The sequence below is a fragment of the Colletotrichum jinshuiense genome, chromosome 10, assembly GCF_051148585.1.
Source record: "Colletotrichum jinshuiense chromosome 10, complete sequence".
Taxonomy (NCBI): Eukaryota; Fungi; Ascomycota; class Sordariomycetes; order Glomerellales; family Glomerellaceae; genus Colletotrichum; species Colletotrichum jinshuiense.
The window spans coordinates 2,309,457-2,328,392 of record NC_139303.1 but is presented as its reverse complement, the minus strand read 5'-3'; the positions used below and the strand labels follow the sequence as shown (position 1 = coordinate 2,328,392).

The 18,936-nt window shown below is 51.8% G+C and overlaps 9 protein-coding genes across 9 annotated transcripts; 7 read left to right on the top strand and 2 right to left on the bottom strand.

Annotated features, from left to right (window-relative positions):
- Positions 1–2,643: 2,643 nt before the first annotated feature.
- On the top strand, positions 2,644–3,062 carry EsH8_X_000589 (dolichol-phosphate mannosyltransferase subunit 3; the record flags this gene model as incomplete). The annotated part of the gene is made up of 3 exons (XM_083274677.1): positions 2,644–2,691; positions 2,756–2,824; positions 2,901–3,062. The coding sequence occupies 3 exons, from the start codon at positions 2,644–2,646 to the stop codon at positions 3,060–3,062; spliced, it is 279 nt and encodes a 92-aa protein (XP_083120069.1).
- A 1,602-nt stretch (positions 3,063–4,664) lies between these two features.
- EsH8_X_000588 (alpha/beta hydrolase fold-domain-containing protein) lies at positions 4,665–5,729 on the top strand (the record flags this gene model as incomplete). The annotated part of the gene is made up of 2 exons (XM_083274676.1): positions 4,665–5,059; positions 5,117–5,729. 2 exons carry the CDS (start codon positions 4,665–4,667, stop codon positions 5,727–5,729), a joined length of 1,008 nt encoding a protein of 335 aa, XP_083120068.1.
- Positions 5,730–5,994: 265 nt separating this feature from the next.
- EsH8_X_000587 (RidA family protein) lies at positions 5,995–6,499 on the bottom strand (the record flags this gene model as incomplete). The annotated part of the gene is made up of 3 exons (XM_083274675.1): positions 5,995–6,061; positions 6,120–6,277; positions 6,338–6,499. 3 exons carry the CDS (start codon positions 6,497–6,499, stop codon positions 5,995–5,997), a joined length of 387 nt encoding a protein of 128 aa, XP_083120067.1.
- Positions 6,500–7,844: 1,345 nt separating this feature from the next.
- Positions 7,845–9,718, top strand: EsH8_X_000586 (major facilitator superfamily domain-containing protein; the record flags this gene model as incomplete). The annotated part of the gene is made up of 5 exons (XM_083274674.1): positions 7,845–8,043; positions 8,185–8,567; positions 8,622–8,900; positions 9,002–9,377; positions 9,435–9,718. The coding sequence occupies 5 exons, from the start codon at positions 7,845–7,847 to the stop codon at positions 9,716–9,718; spliced, it is 1,521 nt and encodes a 506-aa protein (XP_083120066.1).
- Positions 9,719–10,220: 502 nt separating this feature from the next.
- EsH8_X_000585 (acyltransferase family protein) lies at positions 10,221–11,876 on the top strand (the record flags this gene model as incomplete). Its single annotated transcript, XM_083274673.1, has 2 exons — positions 10,221–10,589; positions 10,770–11,876. The coding sequence occupies 2 exons, from the start codon at positions 10,221–10,223 to the stop codon at positions 11,874–11,876; spliced, it is 1,476 nt and encodes a 491-aa protein (XP_083120065.1).
- A 1,301-nt stretch (positions 11,877–13,177) lies between these two features.
- On the top strand, positions 13,178–13,861 carry EsH8_X_000584 (uncharacterized protein; the record flags this gene model as incomplete). The annotated part of the gene is made up of 1 exon (XM_083274672.1): positions 13,178–13,861. One exon carries the CDS (start codon positions 13,178–13,180, stop codon positions 13,859–13,861), a length of 684 nt encoding a protein of 227 aa, XP_083120064.1.
- Positions 13,862–14,063: 202 nt separating this feature from the next.
- EsH8_X_000583 (uncharacterized protein) lies at positions 14,064–16,216 on the bottom strand (the record flags this gene model as incomplete). The annotated part of the gene is made up of 2 exons (XM_083274671.1): positions 14,064–14,197; positions 14,251–16,216. The coding sequence occupies 2 exons, from the start codon at positions 16,214–16,216 to the stop codon at positions 14,064–14,066; spliced, it is 2,100 nt and encodes a 699-aa protein (XP_083120063.1).
- A 666-nt stretch (positions 16,217–16,882) lies between these two features.
- EsH8_X_000582 (uncharacterized protein) lies at positions 16,883–17,226 on the top strand (the record flags this gene model as incomplete). Its single annotated transcript, XM_083274670.1, has 2 exons — positions 16,883–17,126; positions 17,192–17,226. 2 exons carry the CDS (start codon positions 16,883–16,885, stop codon positions 17,224–17,226), a joined length of 279 nt encoding a protein of 92 aa, XP_083120062.1.
- A 67-nt stretch (positions 17,227–17,293) lies between these two features.
- On the top strand, positions 17,294–17,665 carry EsH8_X_000581 (oxidoreductase-like domain-containing protein; the record flags this gene model as incomplete). Its single annotated transcript, XM_083274669.1, has 1 exon — positions 17,294–17,665. One exon carries the CDS (start codon positions 17,294–17,296, stop codon positions 17,663–17,665), a length of 372 nt encoding a protein of 123 aa, XP_083120061.1.
- Positions 17,666–18,936: the final 1,271 nt, after the last annotated feature.

The following is an 18,936-nucleotide window of genomic DNA, read 5'->3' as shown; positions in this document are numbered from 1 at the left end:
CGCCATAGACGATAACAACCCTTGGCATGCTATATATTCGACAGAACCACTTCTTGTATTGCTTATGTGCCCTTCGCCATTGGCTATTAACGCTGGATCGTTGCTGTCATATGACGCCTTAACTCGGGACGAGCCTGCCGCGTCATGGCGCCTTTTAGAGGTTCGCGCATCAATCTTACATCTAATGGCGTCGCAGATCCATTGTCCACGAGCCGCAAGAAAAGAACCTTGACGCCGATTCCAAACATTCACGTGGGACAACGCATTTTCCTTGCGTTCCGAAGAACATTGTCCTGGTTCGCATCGTAACTTGGAGATGTCACAACCGTTGACCCCAAACCCAGGTGACATGTTCAAATCCATACCGCCAAATTGGTGCTTTCATTGCGCGACATCATATGACGCGGGCAGGGTGCTGGCCTTCGGTTTGAAATTGTGACCGACCCTTGCCTTATGGAGAAGACCCAGAAGATGAAATGCCACACCCATTTTACGAGTCAGTTTTTCGGTTGGTTCCTCACTTCCCCCCACACGGAGTAACCCACGCGGTACCGACCTATCCGTATGCCTTGAAGGTCTCAATATCCCAATCGACAGCCTCCCCATCTTCAGGTAGTAAAAACTTTAAACAAATCACAAATGACCTTGCAATTATAATTGATATAATGACAAGACACTATTGAGCCAGTTTGTCAAGGGTAAGCTTTGACTCCAACAAATTACTTGTGAAATCTCTGTGAACGCTTCTGATGCCTTGAGGGATGTCAATGTAGACCTTCTACTTCTGCAAAGCCAACAGCATAAGGAATAGTAAGGAGCGGCCCTTGGGGCTCAAATATCTATCATGGCTGAACCCAGGCTAGAGAATATAACCCATTGGTCACGTCCCTCATACATTGCACAACAATGCAGATACCAAGCTTCATTGGCAACAGGCAGTGTCAAATTCATCTGCCTTCTTTGACATTTCAAATTGGCCGCGGTGGAGTTGGTAATCAAGTTGTATTCGCCTCTAGGACGCTGCCCAAGCCCTTGAATGACCGTAAGGCTGGTCATACTGAGCACCGGGCATCGCATTTCCTCGGTGCAAATCCGGGTGCAATAACAAATATCGACTCACGTTAATTCATATCCGAAGCTAGAATACCGGGTTTTCAACGTGGCTTAAATTGCGCTAATCTCATCACTTGCAGCGTAGCCGAAGGCTTGCATCCGGAAATGCTGCAAGTAAATGTAATGATGTGCCCAAAGCTTGTGTCAATCGCATCACAGACCACTTGCTTGTCTGGTACCTAGTTGCTAGGATAGGGCATGTAGTGTGGGCTGGTATAGTTTGCGGCGAAAGAGGGGGGGTTGTTTTCAATAGGCTCACCAAAACTCGGTGCTGCTGTGATTCAAGCTTTCGGAGAATTTTATACGAATGAAAATCCGCAATTCTACTCGGAAACTCTGTCGGAATATATTGGTTGCAATGTGTAGACCGGTCAATCACAGTTTTAAGTTAGTCAATCTCCCGTCAATCACAAGCTTTATAAATTTGAGAATAACCATTTGCGTGTATAGCGTTTGGTCCTGAATGTAAAATCGAAAGAGTTTGAATCCGACACCAAGATTGACTATCGCAACCTCAATAACGGCAACCAGTATCAACTGTGTGGGTGGAACCATTAAATGCAACGTAAAAAGATGCCTGCGTCAGAAAGCCCAGGTCTCGGCTTGTTAATTGCAATAAATGCGCACTTGGGATTGGTGTATCGCTGATGAATTCTATGGTGTGAAGCGGGATGTGAGAAGCGGACATGGCACTACGAGCTAGGCAATGTCTGATTTCTGCAGATTGTTGGTATTTAAACGGTTATGATGATGCTATGGAACGCATATGAGCACTCTGACGTATGCCTCTTCATGAAGGACATTGCCTCTCAAAGCACCAGGGTTTAGTGGCTGTACTGGTATGAGCGAACGGTGGCATGTCGCGCTGGTTTCAATGCCATCGGGGCGTCGGATGCCAAACACCCCGACGTTCCGGTAGGTCTTAGCAGCGAGAAAGGGGCGATTAGCCAGCGCTGAAGATGTTTTCTAGGCATTTATTGACCCTCGCGGAACAACACGATGCGCTTACTGTGGGTTTGGCGACGTTTGCACTGGGGCCATGCCTTTGTCTGGGCTGAGTCCAGACTGCCAACGGGTTGACGGGTCTTGCCTTGCTGGGAGATGGTGAATTCGTTTGTCGCATGCAAACATCAATGACAACAAGTTTGTTTATAAGCGACGTACTGGGTCCGGCTACAGTTAGCCTCTTAACTAAATCTGCCTGGCTTCACTCTGCAGCTCTGAAATGATTGAGATTTAACAGCTGACAGCTGAGTAAAGTGCCCCCAGATGGCAAGGTGGGTCCAGCACGCAGACTGCGGGAAGGCAGGGGCACAAGGGCCCAGGCTTCGCTTAGTCATTCAAGCTCCACTACGATTTTTGGACAGCTTCGCGACTCCTTTTCCGCCATCTGGTAGCAACACATGGCAAAATCGCGACGGCCTCTCAGCTCCCAGTCACTCCTTTTGCCGCATTCGCCCCCCCGCGCAATCCAACCGAACGAAAAAAAAGACCATCAAACACTTATATTAACCCATATTAAAAGCCACCATGACTCGCGCCCAGCAAACCATCTCCCTCGCGCTCCTCGTGGGCTCGGTACGACCCCTCCCTGTCCAGCCATCCCACCTCTTCGCGAACCATCGCTGACCTGCAATTACAGCTCTACCTCGCCCTCTACCTTCAACTCGTTCCCATCCCCGCCAAGGTTCAGGATGAGATCGTCCCCGTCGTACGTGACTACTCTTCTCCCCAATGCGCCCGCCGAATACTGTGGTCGCTCCTGCTAACCAAGCCTGCTTGTACAGCTTCCCTTCTGGGCCCTCATCACCTTCGGCGCATACCTTCTCGGCCGCCTTGGATACAACGTCATGACCTTCAACGATGTGCCCGAGGCGCACAAGGAGCTGATGGCCGAGATCGACGAGGCCGTGGTCGACCTGCGGAAGCTTGGTGTCGACGTGGATTAAGGGATGATGGAACATGAAGACCAAACAATGGACGTACGACTGCGAACCGACTCGAAGATCAATAGGAAGACAGTTGCAGAGTTACATGGCATAATAGGCATAGTCTCCGACTCCTCAATGGAATTGACGTACGGCGTTTGTATTCGGCTGAAACCCGGCGCACTTCGCAACGTGACGATGGCATGATCTAGCACATCCCGCTGCCTCTACGAGCCGGAAGTTCAGCTGCTTGGAAGATTTGGCCCAGGACCATAAGTTGAAACTGTACTGCAACATTGATACTCCTCGAACCGTCTCCCTGAAGCTTGGAGTGAGATGCCCACGAGCCCACGAGCCCACTCTCCTGGCCGACTCTTGGCATTGCGGCGACTTTTGGCGTTCGTGTACTTCAAAAAGGGCTGAACTAGCGTACTTTGCCTTTGGTGTTAGTGGTGTTGGTGGCAAGGGCTTCGGACTATGTGGCTTGTCAATAGTCCATGTTCTGAGCACATCCATTGAGCAAATACCCCCAATTCGAACAATGAAATCGGAAGAGAAAGGCCTGCGTGAGGGAACTAGTTTTTTCCGTGCCTGATCCAGATTTTCGGGCTGTTTTCATATCTCCTCTTCGGACGAACTCCAGCCATATGCCAACCTATTCCAGTTGGATGCATTACTGCCCCGAGTATCGGCTTCGACGCACCCTGCCAAACGGGTCGCACGGTGGGTTACATGATGAGGAACAACACACGGGATGAACTGAAATCTGGCAGGTTCAGGATCTTCCGGCCTGTGTAGTAATCCTTAATCATGAAAACGCGGGAAAGAACAGGGGCTGCGCCTTTGCATCGCCGAATGCGAGACGGGTGGGCACTTTCGGCCTTCGCTAGCCGATCGGTGGACTAAGGCATGGGATCGCTTGGGGACTGACGTGCTGACGGCTGCGACTCAAGGCCTCAAAGCCCTCTATGGAATACCTTGTAGCTGAGCGACTGGTATCCCTAGTAATAAGGCCTAGTTACTGGGGTTCACGCCGAAACGGAATAATGCCGTCATGAAGGCGTTCACCTGCCTTTCATCCACGACAGTTAAGTCGCTTTAAATTTCTATGCGAAGTACCAGGTCTTGCGGACTTCTTCTTTCACTTCATTACCCAAGATTTTGATGTCCGCCATTTGGGATTCATAGAGGATGGAACATTAGTACTGATAGTCGACTCGTAATATTCGGATTCGATGCGGGGCCAGAGAGGGGCGTGCCCCATGACGCAAGCCAGCATTTGACAACACAGTTTATCTTATCTTCTGATATCGCTCCACTCAGAGATAAAGCTTTATTGTCGTATTTCTGGGCCATCGGAGTTGGAGAACGCTAGGTGGGGGTCATTTTGTGGCGTGAATGGGAGACGACATCGGCCAGAGCTGCTGGGCCGCCCGTTGACCGGAGTCTCGTACACTTTGCCGGGCGAACTAGAACTTGTTAACACCCAGCTAGAAAGCAACGTCTCAATACGCGGGCAGAGAGCCAAACATAGCGATTCAAGCTACTCAACATCTAGGCAACACTAAACCGCGTCGCAATTGGATAACACGGACATCGATACAATTCTTCAACTTACCAACCATGCCTGAACCGCCGTACCCATTGCATCCATCGGTCATCGATAGGATCAACCCGGAATACAAAGACTTTTACAACAAACATGTCTTTGACAAACAGGTCGTTCATCACCAACCCATTTCGGCCTCTCGCGCCAGCGGAACTCTCATTCCTGGTGCCGGGCCAAAGCTCGAAGTTGCAAGCTCAGAGGACATTCACATTCCCAGGAAAGAGACAAGCGGACCGGACATCTTGATCCGCGCCTTTACGCCCTTGGGTGACCGACCTGCAAAGGGATGGCCGCTATCCTTCTGGTTTCACGGTGGTGGATGGGTGTTGGGAAACATCGACACTGAGAATGTCATCGCGACGCACCTTTGCAATCGCGGAAAGTCAGTCGTTGTTTGCGTAGATTACAGGTAGGTTTGGATCTCAAAAACAGGCGTCATGAGATGAGATCACTAACGTCCCCTTAGGCTCGCGCCCGAGGACCCGTTCCCTGCTGCCGTTGACGACTGCTGGGAGTCTTTCCTCTGGGCCATCTCTGATGGAGTTGAGAAGCTCAACCTCGATACCTCCCGCATCGCCGTCGGGGGCTCCTCAGCTGGCGGGAATCTCACGGCCATCGTGTGTCAGCGAGCAACTAGACGCGCTGATATCCCGCCGATAGCCGTTCAGCTCCTTTCCGTGCCCGTTGCAGACAACACCGCCACGGTGGACTCGACAAAGTCGGACCATGCATCGTGGAAAGAAAATGAGTTCACGCCTGCCTTGCCCGCGGAGAAGATGATGTGGTACCGCCGCCATTATCTGCCGGACGAGAAGACTTGGGCGCATCCTGAGGCGAGCCCCCTGCTTTGGGAGGGCGATTGGTCGAAGCTCCCTCCTGCGGTAGTTGTGGTGGGCGAGCTGGACGTGCTGCGGAGCGAAGGTGAAGCCATTGGTAAGAAGCTTCAAGACGCAGGAGTCAAGGTTGATGTTCACGTTATGAAGGGCCAGCCACATCCTTTTATTGCCATGGATGAAGCATTGAAGGACGGCGCAAGAGCTATCAGCCTGTTTTGTGATAAGCTGATAGAGCTACTTTAGAGATAGTTCTGACAAGGTTGAATGTGGATTACTTCTAAGCTCCAATGTCCTTGAAGTCCACGCAATAAATATCGTATAACTCTAAGACGCATCATTGGTGCGCAAATGCAAGTAGACTGGTAGCCGCCAACGCCAGAGGCTTGTATTCAACACAAGACTAGTTCGGTGCATGTCCAAATACTGTACTGCCGGCTTTTCAAATTGGCCAAATTTCAAAAACGTGTTTATTTCATTTTCATTTTTTGTAGGTTCTATATACCATTTCTTATAATACCGCAATGCACTCAATTTCAACATCCACGTTGAGGGGCAGAGTTTTGACCGCGACGCAACTGGTTGTGTCTAATTGTTAGCAAGTGCCCTCGAGTCTTTTGGCTGATTCAGACGTACGTTCTAGAAGGCTTCACCTCGCCCCAGTATTGGCAGTAGATCTCGTTCATGGCGGCAAAATCGTCCATGTTGGAGAGGAAGACGTTCACCTTGACGACCTTGTCAATGGTGGTACCGGCAGACTCAAGGATGGCCGTCAGGTTCTTGATGCATTGGTGCTAGGATGAAAATTAGCAAATCAGATGAGAAGAGTGTGATCAGCTAGTCTATGCGTTTACCGTGTGAGCCTGAACATCTCCATCGATGATTTGCATGGTGACAGGGTCCATGGGCACTGCGCCTGAGCAGAAGACCATGCCATTGGCGACGATGGCTTGGCTGTAGATGCCCGGCAGGGGCTTAGGGGCCTTGTCGGTAAGTACGGGGGTCTTGGAAGACATAATGGTAGGATTAGTGGCGTAACTCGAACGGTGGATGGTGTGACGGGTGGCTGCCGGACTTGTAACAGGCAGGACGTGTTTTCAATGCCGATACTGCTGACAAAAGAAGAGGAGGTATGTTACTGTGACTGAAAGGTAGTAGAGCCTTAAAGACGTAGCAATGAGAACAACGTTACTTGCAGGGGCGTTTTGGGGGAGACGTAGCACTTAGTTCAGTGCTCCGTTCTCGGATGATACCAAACTGCCCGCGGAGAGTTGTGCAGGATCATCTTATCAACCCCGCACTCTGGAGTGGGACAGTGCTTTGCTACAGTCAACACCCCAGAATTCGCTCTGTTATCTTTCTGGCCATATTACAAGTGGACCTAACGGTTTGAATTTAAGGTGGAGTTATAAGGTTTACCTTTTGGTTGTGTATTGCTCCATCCATCGAGTCTCTCACCCTCTGATATGACCCCCACGGACCGGCCCCACCGGTAACTACTCCGGTCAACAGCTCCAGCTTCGGAGCCTCTAGAGCTTGAGGCCACTGTTTGATAGGCATCCATTGTTACCCCTAACATTACGGAGCCGTTTAATTTTTGAGAATTACAAGGTCATCGTTGATGCGTTGATGATAAACCGCCATCAGTCAATGGCGTTGTCCCTTATCAAACCGGAAACGCGACATTAATGTAGCATGTTCCGAGTATTACACTTTCCTCGCCCGTCTCTATTACTAAAGTACCATTAGAATGTACAATAAAATATTTTACACCCTTGGTCCATCCATGGCTGCTTGTAGGTGAGAAATATCTTTGGAATCAAAACCGAACCCCCGTGATCAGAGGCCTGTATAAATATCGTACAGCTGGAGCTTGTTTCAATCTCATGAACGTAGCTTTCATGCATGACATCGTCGTCCCACATTCCTCTAGATATGACCAGGTCGTCATTGGCGGCGATCGCTGCCAATCTCATGGCTAGCGGACTAAGCGGTAAACGAGAGCTTGCCGTCTCACCCAGCCTGACCCTGCAGGAGCTCCTGATGAGGAATGAGATACTGAGAGAGCTGTTGGACGACCCCACTTCCAGTGTTATCCTTATCTTTTACCGCCAACGAGACTTTGCGGCGACAGATGCATGCCAACCACAGCACGACCGGGATCAAAGATACATGGTACTGATTGGGAAACGATAAGCTGACCAGCAAATTCAACTGCCAACTACCAAGTTTATCTATCCCACCATTCCCAGTCTGCAATGATTGTGCGTCCCTCCTTAATTCTGCGTCGTCTGAAGGCTTGCAGTACTGTTTCTGGTATTTTCATAGCATTGGTTCCCGTAAGAAAGTCCCTAGGTTATGATGGAGGCTGCAAAAGACAACAAGATCACGCCGGTTTCCCAACCAGAAGGGTCGGTTCGAGATGGGTCCTTGGACGGCGACAACATCAAGACCCACGCATACGACAATGACACGGTTCAGGTAGTAGACAAGGCCGCCGAACGACGCCTTTGCCGAAAACTGGACTTCCATATCCTCCCCGTGTTGGCGATTATGGTAAGTGACTATATCTCTCTTCGGAACTCATAATTAGAAGTAGTATGAAGTGGTTCTAATTTTATTTTTATTGTGCAGTGTAAGATTTGATGGCGTCCTGCGGCGCTCCCACAGATGGTGTAAGATAAACTGATGCCATTGACAGATCTTTTCAACGCGCTTGACAAGGGCAACCTGGGAAACGCCGAGACCGACGGTCTAAGCACCGACCTCAACTTCAAAGAGGGCCAATACAACCTCATCGTCAGCATCTTTTTCGTGCCGTTTGTAGCGGCCGCGCCTTTTGTGGCCCTGATTGGCAAAAAGTTTGGCCCGGCGATCGTGCTCCCCATCCTCATGTTCTCTTTCGGGACCATGACCATGCTCATGGCCGCGGCGCAGAACTTCGGAGGAGTATTTGCGTTGCGGTGGTTCTTGGGCATGGCGGAGTCGGCGTTCTTCCCTCTGGTCATCTACTACCTCACCACCTTCTACCGCCGTGGTGAGCTGGCGCGTCGTCTGGCCATTTTCTACGCCGCCTCCAATATCGTGAGTGACTATTCCCTTTGCGGTATTGATTTATGCATAGTTAACGCGAGACAGGCAAACGCCTTTTCTGGGCTTCTTGCCTTTGCCGTGTTTCACATCACCAACACCAAACTACACCCCTGGCGCTGGCTTTTTATCATTGAGGCAACGGCGACTATCCTCTTCTCATTCTTTGCCTTCTGGTACCTCCCTCGAAGCGCTGCCGAGGCGAAATTTCTCACCGCAGAAGAGAAAGCGCTTGCCTATCATCGCATCAGAGTCGACAGCTCTTCTGTAGTTGGAGAAAAGATGAATATCCGTGAGAGCGCCAAGGTTTTCAAGCACCCAACAACGGTGAGTGCCATCATGGATCGGACTATCTTAGGCGCAGCCCTCCAAGACGGCCGTTGGTTCACTTCGCGATGTCGGCGCGCTAATCTTTCATTCCATTCCAGTATGGCTTTCTCGCGATCGAGATCTGCCTTGGAGTCCCGCTCCAAAGCGTTTCTCTCTTCATGCCTCAGATTGTTCAGCGCCTAGGATACAGTACCATTAAGACCAACCTATACACCGTGGCTCCCAACGTCAGCGGTGCCGCCATGCTTCTCATCCTCGCCTTCCTCTCCGACTGGCGCCGGCTCCGCTTCCCCTTCATCGCAATAGGCTTTATGCTGACTTTTATCGGCTTCATCATTTACGCCGCAATCAATGACGTAGAGAAGCAAATAAAGCTTGCCTACTACGCATGCTTCATGATGACCTGGGGCACTTCGGCGCCGAGTGTACTTTTGTCGACGTGGTACAACAACAACGTAGTAAACGAAAATCAGCGTAAGTTAGAAACAGACGAGACTTTTAAAGGAATTGCGGCTAACAGCGTCATTCAAGGGGTGCTTCTGACCTCGATTGGTGTCCCCTTGGCGAACCTCATGGGGCTCGTGAGCAGCAACATCTTCCGCAAGCCCGATGCGCCAAAATACGCCCCTGCCTTGATTACGACGGCCGCTTTTGGTGTAGCTGGCGCTTCATTTGCGCTTGCTTTAGGTTTCTACATGGTATGGGACAACAGGCGGAGAAACCGGGAGCAGGGTACCAACAAAACCGCTAGCGACGTACCGACGTCTATGCTAGGCGATGGACCTAAAAGCCCCGACTTTCGGTGGTTTCTCTGATAAGCTCGTGGAATCTGGAACGTCTTTAGACTAGCGGCTGGGATATCCACATTCTTAGATGTACGATGTGTCGACTCTGATGGTGACGCCCAGCCCATTCCTGTATATATCAAGTTCTCCCCCCATAAATTCTGCCTATTGCGGCAGTTGTCTCATTGAATGATTCAGAAGAGAGTCTGGCCTAACTCTGATTTGGATAAAGCTCCCGATCCGTCGCTTGAATTTAACCTGGAAGAGGGAAAGCGTCTTGGAGGAACGTTTTCTGCCGTTTTCATACTCACGGAGGCGAGCGGAAGCTTCTGGGCATTGGCCATTGGCAACGAGCCGAGAGAGCCTTGAACTCTCAGCGCAGGAGTATATCTGGAAATACCCCCTCCCCTTCCCATCCATTACCATTCTTAAATTTCTTTTGGAGGGAGAACAGCCGGTCAACCAGCTCACGGGCGAGAGTCTTTACGCCAAGACAATCTTTTTTTCTACCTGTACTCTGCCCACAGCAAACATGGACGGGCGAGTCGATACGGTTCGAACCATGCAGAAGTATCTCGACACTATGCGCTCCTGGTTCTCCAGACCCCGGTCGGACGATGAGTACACGGCTATACATGGGGATGATGGGGATTTCTTTTCGGAGCTGCCATTCGACGAACACAAGAGGGCACCTCCCGAGCGGGGTTGTTTGGCTGGCTTGCGTCCCACGCCCAAACATGCATCGGACTTCTTCTGGGCTATACTGCCGTCGTTCCTTGCCCGCGCGTTTTGGCACGTCGACGAAAACGCAGTAATCCCTGCCGCCACAAAAACATCGTATCTGAACGGCCTCCGCGGCGTTGCATCGATGATCGTTGTTTTCCAGCACAATACAGACGATGTAAGTGACCCGCCAGTGGCACCGAATCATGTCCTTTCCTTCCCATTCCTTCTGGGCGTCTAGGGGCTGCCATGACATCTTAGGAGACAGCGGCCCGGCCCGATCTCTTAATACCATGTGCAGATAACACATGCACGTTCGTGATAGATTGGCAAATCTGACTGACAAACCCGCTTGCAGTACCTTTTCGTCCATCATGGCTGGGGCGAAACGATCTACGATCGCTACCTGTTTCAATTGCCATTCATCCGGCTTATACACTGTGGATCCTTTATGGTCTGCATCTTCTTCGTTCTCAGTGGCTTTGTGCTCACTTACGGACCACTGAAGAAGTGCCACAATGGTCGCAGCACAGACGCCATTGCCTCTCTCCCATCCAGCATATTCCGTCGACCATTGCGGCTCTTTATTCCCGTCGTCCCGGTCCTGATGGGCACATGTCTCTTGATCCAGTTCCAAGTATTTTACCGAGGCTCCGATGGCATGCCTATGCCAAACGGGATTAACACTTTATGGGGGTGGGCGCACTTCATATGGAGTACGCTACTTGTTATTACTGCGTCTAGCTCTATCGACACGATAATGCCTCAGGGCTGGACTCTAGCAGCTGAGTACCAAGGGTCGCTACTTGTGTTCCTATCATGTATTGCATTCGCGCGTGTGTCGCCGAAGGTGCGGATGTCGTTTGTATTCCTGGTTTTGATTTTCATGTTCAACCTCGGCCTGTGGCAGGAATGCCTCTTCCTTGCAGGGATGATTCTTGCTGACATCCGGCATATACGGGAGACGCTACCAGACCTGACCAAGAGGGCACGTACAGTTGTCACCGTTGCATCATGGGTGATATTCGTATTTGCTCTCTTTTTGGGAGGTTGGCCGACACATGGCAACGGTTATAAAGCTGCAGGGTACTCGTGGTTCGCCTGGGTACCTACAGGCGTCATGGAAACCCAGCACTTCTTTTTGTTCTTCGCGGCTGTCGGCCTGGTGGTTTCCCTGGAAAACCTCCCCGTTCTCCAACGGGGCCTGGATTCGCGCTTTATACTATACCTGGGCGAGATCAGCTTCAGTCTATACCTGGTCCACTGGGCTATTGGCAGGTGCTGGCTCACCTGGGGACTCAAGTACCGCCTGCTGTTAGCTGGAGAGACCCTGGCGGTTGCCTCGTTTGTCAGTTTCGTCATCACACTTTTGCTCTCTGTATGGTTGGCGGATGTGCACTGGAGGCTGGTCGACAAGAAGACGGTGAAATTTTCACAGTGGCTTAGCAGGAAGATTGGTATATAGCAGTGCTGCCTTAGAAACTGTAAAAAAAACATTCTATTTGTTTAGAATCAAAGGGTTGGGTGGTACAATTCAGCTATATAGTCTTAACAATATCTCATGAGTCATCATGTCAACGTCTTTTCGTCTAAGTCAACCAGGCTTGGCATAGGACTCATGATGGAACACATGACCGCTGTGTATATAGACAGATACACGCCAGAACCCCTGGGGAGGGTTCAACGTTAAAGATATCACTCACACCTAGATTTCACTTTGCTGTTCACATTGTTTAGTCCTTTCTGCTCTATTTGCCTGGTTTACGTTAGTCCTTCATTCGCAATACCTCACGACACCTATAGGATCAATCCCGACCCCTCAACAGTCTTACCCCTTCTAACAGAACCGGAACAGCTGCCGGAAAGACTGTGACACATCGCCTCAGAGTTGGCGTCAATACAAATGGACACCAAGGAGTCCATCTGTCTTCATACTGTTCGAGCGTTCATAACTCTTGGTTTGCAAGAAATACTGATGGAATATTGTCGAGTGGTTATACTATGATGGTTAAGGATATTATGCCCTACTGAGGAGGTAGGAACCCGGGGGAGTAAGAGTAGTACAGGCTTTTGGGGAACAACCCTTTTCGGCTCCTCATTAATAAAAGCTTGAGGCATTCCAATGAGAAGCAGGATTGCGCTACTTCCCCCTTGTATATCGGGAGGGTTACACTTACAATTCTTAATGTTATAGGAGATATATTTGTCCCAATATGATATGAGAAACATGTATCTGGGATGATACGTTAAGTTGTGTTATCCCTTCGAGGATGACTTTGGGCGGCTTTCAACAACGAAGCGCCCCAAATCTTCCTTACCTCTCTTCCTTTTAGCTTGTATAAGACGTACCTTTTTCAGCCCATCACTATTGTAGTTCCGTAGATTTTAGCTGGATTCACAAGACTGCGTGGTAACCTTCTGGGTTGATGTTGAGCCGTGTTGCTAAGGGTGATAGATGCCAAGCCAGCATGATGAATTCAATTTTCTGCAACACATGAACGACGCGAAGCTGGTTTCAACTGAGGTAGAGTGGCACAACGAATTCGTCATTGTGGTGACAATTTCGTCCGATCTCGAGGGTCACCACTTCCTGGGAGACAGTCACCAGACCACAACTTGGCAGCCCATCACCAACTACCCATCATTCACCCGCAGAACTACTCCCAAGAAGCTATATAAACATATCAAAGTAGAGGAAGCACTTCTCTCCAGCAAAAAAGACCAACCGAACTCGAACCCCCCCACACACAGATCTCACCAAACATCATGTCCAATAACAGAAACGACTACCCGAGCGGGTACGGCTACGGCAGCAACGGCTACGGCTACGGCAGCAACGGCTACGGCTACGGCAGCAACGGCTACGGCTACGGCAGCAACGACTACGGCAACGGTAGCACCAACGGCAACACGAACGGCTCTTACACCGCGGCCGATGCAATGAACTACATGGCCTCCCGCGCCCCGGCAAACCAGTCACGCTACGGCCCCAACCGCTTCTCGGGCCCAACATATGGCGACAACTACGGCCTCGGTTCCGCCGCCGCCCAGGGTTTCGGCAACGGCAGCCGCCCCAACAGAACAACGTGGGAGTACGGCCCCGTCTACCCAGACACCCCCAGCGCAGACGCCCTGCGCGGCGCCGCCGACATGATGGCCACCGCAGAACGCCGCAGACGGACCCAAAACGGACACATCCCCGGCGGCGACAGCAGCGGTCCCAACGCCAGGGCATCGGCCGGATGGCATGGCGGTCCAGGAGCAGTTGGGCCGATCCCGCTGGGTCCGGGTTCATGGGGCTTGCTTGGCACGGGTGCTGGCCAACCGGGTGCGGCGAACGGATACCAAGGCAATGATCATGGGAATGGCAACGCTTGGGGCCATGGTGGATTTAAGGGCAATACGTGGGGTCATGGCGGAAATGGTAACGGTGGAAGTCCATACTTCTAAAGTAGTGGTCTTACTTCTGGGTACGCGGCCAAGAGGCCAAGAAGCCAATGCCTCGAACGACACAGGGCAGCGTGAGTGGCTAGGACGAAATCGAGGGTTGCAAGCATATTGCCGGCAGGAACACAGTCATAAATCAGCTTGATAGAGATATAAAATCATACTCATGAAACAGCGTCGAGGACTCGCTCCAAGTGGTATCTTTTCAAGACAATGCATCCCCAGCCAACAGTGCAACAACAGTTCGTACGGCCGTCATCGGTCCTTCATTACCCTGAATAAGCCTTTCGAAAACCTTTGACGCTGCCGCTAGTGATCCGCGCTCATCGCCCCGATGCCCTGTCCAGTGTTAGTTGATTGCCATGTCTCGAGGTGGTCTCGGGGATTCTTACACTTGCCAGGCATTCCGATCATCAAACCAACTTTGCTTTGCGCCTCTCCAGTCCAATCAAAATCAATCCTCCACTGTATTCTCAAACACGAAATTTCCTCCTTGACTGCGTATGGAATGGGAATCTCGTAGGCTGTCCTTCCAAGATGGGGGAGTAATGCTGAGCGTGCCAAATCTTCAGTACGGGACTTTTCAGCGGTCATCCCATCTGTGTCTTGACTGTCTGTTGCTTCATCGTCGTCCTTTCTCCTCCGCTTCTTCCGCTTTGTGCGTATCTTGGCTACGCTTTGCATCAGCTTCTCCTTGTCGCCGAGCTCACTCTCCAGAGTGTGCCAAACATTGGCGCGTTCGACAGCGATGCGGTACCATTCGGCCATCGCCCAGGTGACGATGCTGACGTTCCGATTCATATGTGTATTGGAGCCGCCCTTGACGACCTTCTCGATAAATGGACCGACTTCCGCAACGGCTGCCGGGTCCAAGCGAGGCACACTGAGCTCCGTGATATGCAGTTTATCTGTGTTGACAGTCATCTCGATCTTGGCCATGAACAATCCTGCGGGATGCGCCGATCTGACGACAATGTTGTGTTTTCGCAGCAAGGGGTCTGCATCTGTCTCTCGTGGCAACATGTTTGTAGTTGCTGAAAACTCGAATGGGGTGAATGCCTTGAGGTAAGGAAGCTCATCAACGGCAGACATTGCGATTGGGTGATGTGAAGTTGGAGGTGCGATATCCTCCGCCACCTTGTCTTGTGACATGGACAGTTGCGCCTGACCGAGGGAACCGATTGAGAGCCACGAGGTAGGGTTCATGGCCAGATCGAACCACTGTTGCGCCGCATCTGGTTTGGTCTCCTTCTCAGGGGGTACAAGATGGCGTCGTAATAAGTCGAGAAGTTGCACTTGGCGGGCACTAGACAGAGGTTGCAGTATACCGGATCGTCGAGACTGCGCCTTACGCACTCGCTCGTTTTCCCCGGCCGCGAAATCCAGATCAGCCTCCAGACTGGCGACTTCTGCCTGGAGGGCGTCTCGGATCTCCTTGAGCTCTGAGTGAGGATCCGGCATTGGGATCTGGCGAGCTTCGTGAGTCCCTGAAGGGCCTTTGGCTGACCGCGTCTTCCTCGCCATCCTACTCGGGCTCTTCTCGCGCGCTGGGCGCGGCATGGTCTTCTTAGACGGGTCTTTGGTCTTCTGCGATAACTCGGGCGGGCGAAGAGGTGGCTGCTTAAGTGGAGAGCTCTTGGACGGTGAAGCTGTCCTCCGTCTCCGTTTTGAGGGCGTGTCATGGATACCCAGGGGAGGTGTTGTGACCACGGGATCGGCCCGGCCCCTCTGTGTTGGCGTCGGGGGCAGTTCCGGCTCATGGTCGCGTTCTGGGTCCGGGGGCGGTGCTCTCGCGGGGATGGCACCAGGCGGCGGAGTACGATTCAGCACGCGCCCGCCAAACGGATTGAAGTCGTCCGCGTCTTCTGGTCCAGGGTCGGGAAGTGGCCTGGGATTTGGTAAGCCGGCTGACCGGCGTGGTCTGGTCGCCAGTGCACCACTGAGTCTCGATGCGGGCATTCGTCGCGCGGGCGAACCAAGGTTTTGGGAGTCGACAGCCGTTGTTCCGGACATGTTACTCCTCGGACGCGCTGCACCCCTCTCTAGAAATCGTTCAGTCCGGCCCCCGGCCTGCGCGGCCGACCCCTCGGCAGCATTCTCATGTTCGGGTTGTGTTGAAGGGTTGCTGTCGACAGCTTTGGATGGACTGCGACTTCTGCTCCGCCTTTGCAGGATATCGGGGTTCGTTCGCGCAAGGCTCGACTTTGTCGGCGACGCGAAGGAAGGCCTTCGCGGGTTCGCGGCCCGTGGTGGGGGAGGATCGGGGGGAGTGGTCGATTCGGTATTGTTGCCGTCGTCGTCGCGCTGGCTGCTGAGGCGCGGCGAGACCCTTCGGCGCTTGGGCGCAGACTCTTCCATATTTGGGGCTCGTCGTAAGGCCTATGGAAGCATTTCGACGCCGGTGTGTGACCTCGCAAGGTGTTCGTCGGCGATGGGCAACGACTCTGGTGCCGTTCTGGTCTTGCAGCTGTGAACGGAGCGCGTTTGTGTACATGCGACCCCACCGCCTTCCGCATTGGGCGACCGTTCATGAAGCAAACAGGGAAGGTGCTCCCAAGCATAAGCTAGACCAGAGCATCAGTCGCGCGCGGTCGGAGCTTAGCCCAAGTACCGGTACCTGTACCTTTCCAACACACCTGATTTCTCCAAAAAAGAAATGCCATATATTTTATCCCATCTTGTAAATTTTCCTTCTACGTCTTACATTTCCTCACTTGTATAGTTTATTCGATCAGCTGTTTGCCACATAATATGCCTTGCTTTTTGCGCAGAATTTCTCCGTTGTTCCCCTCGTTCGCCATGAGTGGAACACGAAAGCACGTGACCCAAGCCTCAGCCGCCGTTGTGTCGATGTCTTATGTAAGCGCAGATCCTGGAGCCTATGACGTCCGTGGCGATGACCGCATGCCAACGCTCCGGGTTCTCTTTTCTCTTTAGTGATCGCAGCCCTGCCTCACTCACCCGACAAGGTCCAATACCTGGAGTCAACCACCTAGAATTGGACCACCCACGAAATCACCCAAAATGTCAGCACCCGCAAGACTCCTCCCTCGCCTCCGGCCTCTCGTGCCTCGCATTGCTCGTCCCTCTCGCAATGCCTTCATCACCACTAAGGCGCAAACTGGTCCCGCAGCGATCGATCCCTCCAAGACCCAAGCTCAACCGCTAGGAGCATACTACGAGGCGATCCTCACCAATCCTCAGCCCATCCCCGAGAAGAAGCCCGAGGAGCCCCCCTCGTCTTCAGTCCATAAGCAGGAGCAAGGCCGTAAGACGTCGCCTCCCTCCCCAGACCCAACCCCGGAACCCGTTGCTGAAGCTCAATCCGCGCAGCCGGCACCGACGCCGCCCCCGCAGACCGCGGCTGAGAAGGCCGCCATCATCTTCGGCTCCGCTCTTGCCGGTCCCGCAGAGCGCAAGCAGCGTCTCGAGGAGATGCGGCTCAAGAGCACCATGATAGCTGGTATCCTCGTGCCCCCGCGTCCCGACGAGCCTGACAACTGCTGCATGAGCGGCTGCGTCAACTGCGTTTGGGAACGGTATAGAGAAGAGATGGAAGAGTGGTCGGCGACGAATAAGGAAGCACAAGCAAGGCTGAGGGAGCAAGAGGGCGCGAGTAGCTCGGTTAGTATGGACGACGACGGCGGCGGTTCGGATACCAACCCGGTCCCCAAGGACCCCGAGATCGCCAAGAACATGTGGGACGACCGGCTGTACAACGATGTCCCGGTAGGCATTCGCGAGTTTATGAAGACGGAGAAGAAGTTGAAATCCATACATGAAAAAGAAGGAACAGTGGGCGGCTAAGGATTACGGCACTTGACTTCCCCTCCCGTCTTATTGCTTCTTCATCTCATAGCCCGCGTCGGAGTCATTGGTCATCAGAGTACCTCATCAGCGTCGCTCATAGACCTGTGTTTCAAGTATCAATAACATTTCCTAAACCTTTACCACGCCGCTCAAGCTTATCTCCTCTGCCTTGGTCAACGCCTGTTCCAGTTATGGGTAGTTCCCAGAAACGACTCAACCCTAGGCATGCTGTCACAACATGCTGCTGCTACCCCTAGGAGAGGCCTTTATATAACTAGCCTCATTTGTCCCCCGGTGATCTGGAAAGATCTGGAAGGGACTTTTATTCTTTGATTCGATAACCATACAAAAAAGCCCCTGCTTCTAAATGTTTTACTGTGGAAATGCCCTTTCTTGAGGACACTCCAGGGGCGTTTTTCTTTTACAGCAGTTTGGCATTTTATGGGTTTCCGTCTCTCCCCAATTGGCCAAGATGGTTTGTTGTCCGTCAACTCCTAGCCCTGTCTACTTAACTAGGCTTTGTTCTTATGTACGGATCTCTGAAACTTCGGGATATCTTGTTTAGGCCTCCTAACCCCCTTAGATTTCCATTGGCCATGCTGTGCAATGGCTCTTGTTGTTGAGTAGGCTGTAAGTCTTGTCAGCAGATGCCCAGAAAGCCTGTCATTTTGACTACAGTGAATGCCCGTCTTCATCTGATGGTTTTCTTGTTGCTTCTCTCTGCTGGTTCGTCGCTGCTTCTCCCCCCACATACTGGTTTTCCTCACTTCTGTTACTCTCACTGTTCTTGTTACTTGCTGCCTACCCTGAGCATTTCTGCATTTGCTCTATGCCGACTAGATGATATCCCTAGCATATGGTCATTTTTGCTCCTGCTATCTGGATCTTGGCACAAGGTTATGGTTTTGTCCCTTGACTTTTCTCTTTCCCTACCCTTCTCCTTGTCTGTTTTGAAAGCTTCTGTCCATCTATTTGGCAACGCTCTCAAACTGCAGGCTCTGTTTCACACCATCCTCTTTATACCTAGGCTTATGGCTATCCTCCCCTCAACTCGTGCGATTCTATACACTTCAGTGTTATAATTGTCACGCCTTGCTTTCCTTCCTTCAGTTGTCGCCAGTTAGTTTCTTCATTCACTGCTGCCACTCTTCACAATTGCTCTCCTAGTGCTTCCATTGGCATTCAACCTTAATTTTCTGCATTGTTTTTCTCTGTAGCCTTCATGGTCGCTGTTGTCTCTATCCCTCATCAGGCTTGATGTCACTGTT